At 47.9% G+C, this 6,000-nt stretch overlaps 1 protein-coding gene across 1 annotated transcript in view; it reads left to right on the top strand.

The window, feature by feature from the left end:
- The first annotated feature begins 1,691 nt into the window (after nucleotides 1-1,691).
- The window catches only part of SLC35F1 (solute carrier family 35 member F1), a 254,928-nt gene continuing 250,619 nt past the window's right edge, over nucleotides 1,692-6,000 (top strand). Inside the window, exon 1 of the mRNA XM_063310704.1 lies at nucleotides 1,692-2,205. Within this exon, the coding sequence (XP_063166774.1) occupies nucleotides 2,045-2,205 (161 nt within the window). The 5' untranslated portion in view covers nucleotides 1,692-2,044. The remainder of the gene's footprint in view (nucleotides 2,206-6,000) is intronic.

The following is a 6,000-nucleotide window of genomic DNA, read 5'->3' as shown; positions in this document are numbered from 1 at the left end:
AAGATTAACATTGATATTGTTATTTTTCATTAATATGCCATTTTAAATAATAGTGGTTCACAATAACTTCACGATATGTAAAATTGGGGGTGGGGGGTTAAAAAATTAAACATCCCAACAGATTCAAATAAAGCTGAAATCAACAGTTCAGAAACACAGAATCTAAGAAGTTCATTAATTGGCAAATAAATAAATAGGCAGATAATGCAGGTAGCTCACGCTGCAAGTGCTGTTCTTACTGTAGTGCAAAAGAGCCTGGTTCAAATACAGATTTGGGATGGGGAAAAGACCGTATTACGGGAGTAAATGGTTGGCACCTGGTGGTTCTTGCCTCTTTCCTCCAGAGGAAGTTGGTAGTGGCAAATAAGAGGCACAGGCATCCCACATGCATCTCCTTTGCTTGGATGCTTTGCACTGCACTTCTGTCCTGGGAATCCTGATCAAAATCTTTATTCCAATCAACACTCCTGTCTCTGGCAATTTTTCCAAAGTAAATACACCTCCGAATGTGGTAGGTAGCTTCCTACCTGAATGGTTGATGCTCCATCTCAGATGTCAGCTGCCTGTTTATGGAAGCAAGACTTTAGTTTGCTCTTCTAGACTTTCATTCACCTATCAAGCACAGTGCATGTAAAATCCACACAGACATCTTACGTTGTGAGTTGAAGTTAGTTCTCCACAAATCCAACCCAACTGTGGTTCCTGGGTCAGAAACACACAAAGTAGAAAGCCCCCCTTCCCTTTCTTTCCGCAACACATCCTGCGCTTCCAGAAGGACTTCATCCCCAGATGTTTCCCCAGTAAATTGGGAAAAGGTTATAAAACAGGGAGATTATACCACGCAGGGGGTCCAGGTGCAATCCCTATCCATCACCCAGAGAGCCACTGCAAGCAAGCCTTGCAGACAACATTGAACTACACCCAGCAACTTCCTCGATTTCTCTTCCCTACCTCTCGGTTACACTATGGATCAAATAGCTACACATGGATCAAATACATGCTCCTTAGTTCTAACACCGCTTCTTTCTACCACATCTTTTTTTCCCTGGAATTTCCTCTGCTTGAATTTTTTAAAAGCAGCCTCTTTAGGAACTAACAGATGTGTATGATAAAATTGCCACAGATAACGCCCCTATAGATCACACACGATGCATCCCAGCAAGTGGACTTTATTGCCCACATACAAGCCCACTCTTCAGCCTTTCTTTCTTTCCTTCCTTCCATTATGCCCAGCTTGCAACGGCCGTCTTGGATGCTTGGCGCTGTCCAGGGCCCAGTGGTTCTGAAGGTGAGTGGAGGTTTTGAGCACCTGAGTGGTGCAGGAAACTACAACTCCCGGCAAACAATTCAGAGAGGGAAAGGAGGGCAGGGGGAAAGATAGCGGATGGGAAGGTGAGGGCGTCCAATCCTGCCGGGCTCCCTCTAGTGGGCGCAATTGAACTGGAAGGCGGGGACGGGGGACGGAGTGGGCTGGGGAGGTGGGCGTACGGCGCTTTCGGCTCGGCTCCGCTGTCTGCAGCCGCACTCTTGCGTTAACTCGCTCCCCTGCTCCGCGCGCGCGCAGAGGCGGCTCCCTCGTCCGGGCTGTGCAGCCAGCTCCGAGCAAGCGCTGCACCTGATCGCGCTTCAGCGAGAGGGAGAGGGGAGAGACGCCGGCAGGGCTGGGCTGGGCTGGGCTGGGCTGGGCTGAGCGGAGCTGCGGAGAGACAAAAGAAGAGTCAGGCAGCCCCCGCGAGGCAGCGGCTTCCCGTGGCTGCCATCACTCCGGTTGCTCGCCGCACCCCTCGTCTGCGGACACTTGCTACTGCTGGGGAGGGAGAGGGCGGCTGCAGCTGAAGGAAATCCCCCACCCGCCCTTCGCTCCATGGCCGAGCAGCCCTGAGGCGTGCGGCGGCTGGAGCTGGAGCCCCGAGGAGAAGCGCGCGAGGCCCCGCAGCCGCCTCCGCGGGCGCTTTCTCTGGATCCTCCGCGGGATTCTCGCCTTGGCGGCCGGGCGGCGCACGATGCGCCCTGCTGCTCTCTTCTGATCGCCAGCCCCACCGCGATGATCTCCCCGGAACAGCAGCAGCAACAGCAGCCCAACCATGTCGTGGCGACCATTGAGAATCTGCCTCCCGAGGGCAGCGGCGGCGGCGGCAGCCGGAGCTGCATCTCCGCCCCGCCTTCCTCCAGTGTGCGCCAGAAGATCCGTAAAGTGTTTAACAGGTGAGCTGGCTTGGAAGGCGCCGCACGCAGCCCGGCCAGTATGGCCCTCTCCGCAGGGTCGCCTTACTTGGAAGGGGGAGCGAGAGCGGCAGAAGGGGCCAGATCCAGAATCCTAGTGTGGGGTGTGTGAATGTATGCGTATATTTTAATAATCTGTTAAAAAGCTGATTCAAGCGTCCTGCGGCTTCATACCCCTTCTCCACATTGGATGGGGTGGGGCTGAATTGAGCATTGTAAGAGAAGAGTACTCTGCACATGTTCAGAGTAGCTGGGTCCGCTGTGGCCTGGCTGGAAAGAGATTGCAGTGCTGTAAACCCCAGCCCAGTCTCAAATGTAAGTCCTAGCAGCAAACATACACTGGGCGCCGTGCATCTAGTGGAGTTCCCTCTGAAGAAGAAGTCTCAGCCTGGGTGATTTTGCCTGGAGTTTTTCTGGGCAGGGATGGCATGTCAGAAAAAGTCATCCATTTTCTTCAGCAGGGTGACTTTGATGAAAGAGCATCTGTCATTATAGAGGGTAGCTTGTGAGGAGAGTCTTCTGAAAATCCCAAGGGGCTAGCTGGTAGTTGGGAGAGGAGCAAAATGGAAGCCTGTTTTTTGGAAGCAGCACTAAAATACTGACCATAGTCCACAGATATATCCTCAGCAGAAAAAAAGATGGGATAGCAACAAAACCAGTGTTCTGGTGTTTCATCTTCCCAGTCCTTGAACTCAGCTCACAGAATGGAAGAGCCAAACAATTTTACATTGTGATAGATGTCTTTGGAAGACTGGCTGTTGTTCCTGCTTCTTGTGCATCTGGCAAAGTGCAGAGGAAGGCTGGGCCCTGCTGATCCAGATATCCTGGAGCAGGGCGGGATGCTCAGTTGGAACTGGTACAGGTAGTCCTCGACTTACAATCTCAGCTGGGACGGGAACTTCTGTCACTAAGCAATGCAGTCATTAGGGGAATGCTCCTGATTTTACACCTTTTTGCCGTGGCCATTAAGCGAATCACACAGTTGTTAAGCGAATCTGGCTTCCCCCATTGACTTGCTTGTTGGAAGTCCCCTGGGAAGGTTGCAAATGGAGATCATGTGACCCCAGGATGCTGCAACCATTGTAAATACATGCAAAGCACCCGAAGTTTGATCATGTGACCGCAGGGATGCTGCAATGGTCATAAGTGGATGACCAATCACAAGTCACTTTTTCCAGTGCAATCATAACTTTGAATGGTTGTTAAACAAATGGTCGTAAGTCAAGGACTATCTGTAACTCTGTGGAACAATCCTTTCCTTGCATAATGGGAGGAAAGTTGAGGGATGAAGGCAAAGCTTCTCTATATATGACCAAAGAGTCCTCCTTTTGACTCTGGCTGTGAGAAAAGACCACATTTGGTTGGAAAGTATAGCATCTGTGAGCTGGTCAAGAATCTTGTTAAATCTCAAAGAAAAAGATCCTTTTAAACAGCCCTTTGTAAAGTATCAAGAATCTTTCCTGTTGCTTATGCCTTGTGGATCTGGAATAATGCAGCTTCATTTGCTTCGTTTCCCATGAAAATCATCAGCAGTGAGAAATGATTGTGTGGTGCCTTTTCAAGTCTCAGTGGGAAAATCTCCAAGGAATTTATGACTAGTTTGGATTACTTGAGAGAGGAATATGAAGAGGGAAGGATTTGGAAATGCATCCAATTTGATTAGTCTTATTTGCATTGGTATGCATTGTGGTTATTTTTAGTATTCCAAACAAATGAAGCTTTTTGCTCCCTGACAGTTTCATGGGGCCTGGATTAGTTCAAGTCTGCCTGTTCTTGATAGGGGAAAGTTCTCATTGTCAGAATGATCTGAATTCATAACATACGAAGAGATAGAACAAGTTGGCAAGGCAAATCTAAGATTGCCTTGGCAGGTAGCCTATAATAAATGGGGGGGGGGGGGGAAAGATAAGGGAAAGGTGATGCATAAACCTACAAAAGAATCTGTTTCAAGATCAATTGATTTTAAAATTGTAATCTCTTTTAAACAGTAAGTCCTCCGTTTATTTGTTCCATGTCTGATGGAGAAAATGAATGGATTATCTTGGATAATCTCCTAAATGAGGTAGCAAATCTCCTCTACCAAGATTATGGCAACCAGCTTGATTGATAACTGGCAAATAGAGGGAGAAAACATAGAGGCAGTGAAAGACTTTATATTTCTAGGTGCAAAGATTACTGCAGATGCTGACTGCAGTCAGGAAATCAGAAGACGTTTAATTCTTGGGAGGAGAGCGATGACAAATCTCGATAAAATAGTTAAGAGCAGAGACATCACACTGACAACAAAGGTCCGCATAGTTAAAGCAATGATGTTCCCTGTAGTAACATATGGTTGCGAGAGCTGGACCATAAGGAAGGCTGAGAGAAGGAAGATCGATGCTTTGGAACTGTGGTGTTGGAGGAAAATTCTGAGAGTGCCTTGGACTGCAAGAAGATCAAACCAGTCCATCCTCCAGGAAATAAAGCCAGACTGCTCACTTGAGGGAATGATATTAAAGGCCAAACTGAAATACTTTGGCCACATAATGAGAAGACAGGATACCCTGGAGAAGATGCTGATGCTAGGGAGAGTGGAAGGCAAAAGGAAGAGGGGCCGACCAAGGGCAAGGTGGATGGATGATATTCTAGAGGTGACGGACCCGTCCCTGAGGAAGCTGGGGGTGTTGACGACCGACAGGAAGCTCTGGCGTGGGCTGGTCCATGAAGTCACGAAGAGTCGGAAGCGACTAAACGAATAAACAACAACAAAATCTCCTCTGGTGTGACACACAGACTTTTATGTGAATTTCTTGATGCTAGATTGAGGTAGGCACCTTTTTGATGGCCATGAGCTGCATCTAACATTTTGGGGGGCTGGGCTGAGGGTGTCAGAGTGGGTGGGGGCCATATCACATATGGATGGAATGAAAACATCTGTGAGCAGTATTGAGTGATTTATTCATTACTTAACCATTAGTTTGTACAGTTTGGTTTTCTTGTAATTTCCGTATCAAAATGGGAGGAAACAGTGCAGTTGGCTTTTAGTAGTCATGGCTGGAGGTACAGATGTTCCATGAAGGGTGGGCATAAGGGCCCTGTGTCCCCACATGATGGAAAAGTGGACACCTTCTGTTGGTGTAGCACAGAATGGACAACTTGTGACCCTCCAGCTATTGTTGGACTCGTATTCTCACAAGTCCCAGTCTGTAAGGGCTGAAGCTGATGAGGTGGGAGTCACTGATTGTCAGGCCAGACAGAATTGTTATGTGAACATGAAACACATATTTCTGACTTTAAGGCTGGAACAAGAATGGCCCAAAGTCTTTTGACTTAAGAGGATGGGAGAAAAACACCAGGTTTTATAACCTGAGGCTACCTATATATACTCTTCTGTAGTAGTCAGATCTGCTACATGTATAAGACTGCCTTCTGTCTGCTGTGAAATGGCTTATTTAGCCATGTTGAATCTGTGAACCATCTGCTGTTGCTGAATGTAGGATTCAGTTTCTGGAGCACTGATATTTAGTGCCATACTCGGTGATGCCAATCACAGTCAGTATGACCAGTTGTCTGGGATGGTGCAATTGTAGTCCATTCATCCACATCTGGAGGACCATCAGTGTTCACCTCTACAAATGCTGACTGGGTTTGTAAAACCTCTTAGGCAAAGTTGAAATCGGTTTGGGTTGGGGGTTGGGTTGTAGTTCAGCATGTTGCCTTGACCAAGCCATTGCCTTAGCTTGTTGAATGAACCATGTCATCATGCTGTTGGGCATAGCGAGTTATGTGTACAGAGAA

Source organism: Candoia aspera, chromosome 1 (assembly GCF_035149785.1).
Source record: "Candoia aspera isolate rCanAsp1 chromosome 1, rCanAsp1.hap2, whole genome shotgun sequence".
In the NCBI taxonomy this organism is placed as follows: domain Eukaryota; kingdom Metazoa; phylum Chordata; class Lepidosauria; order Squamata; family Boidae; genus Candoia; species Candoia aspera.
The sequence above is the reverse complement of the archived record's forward strand: the minus strand, read 5'-3'. Positions and strand labels throughout refer to the sequence as shown.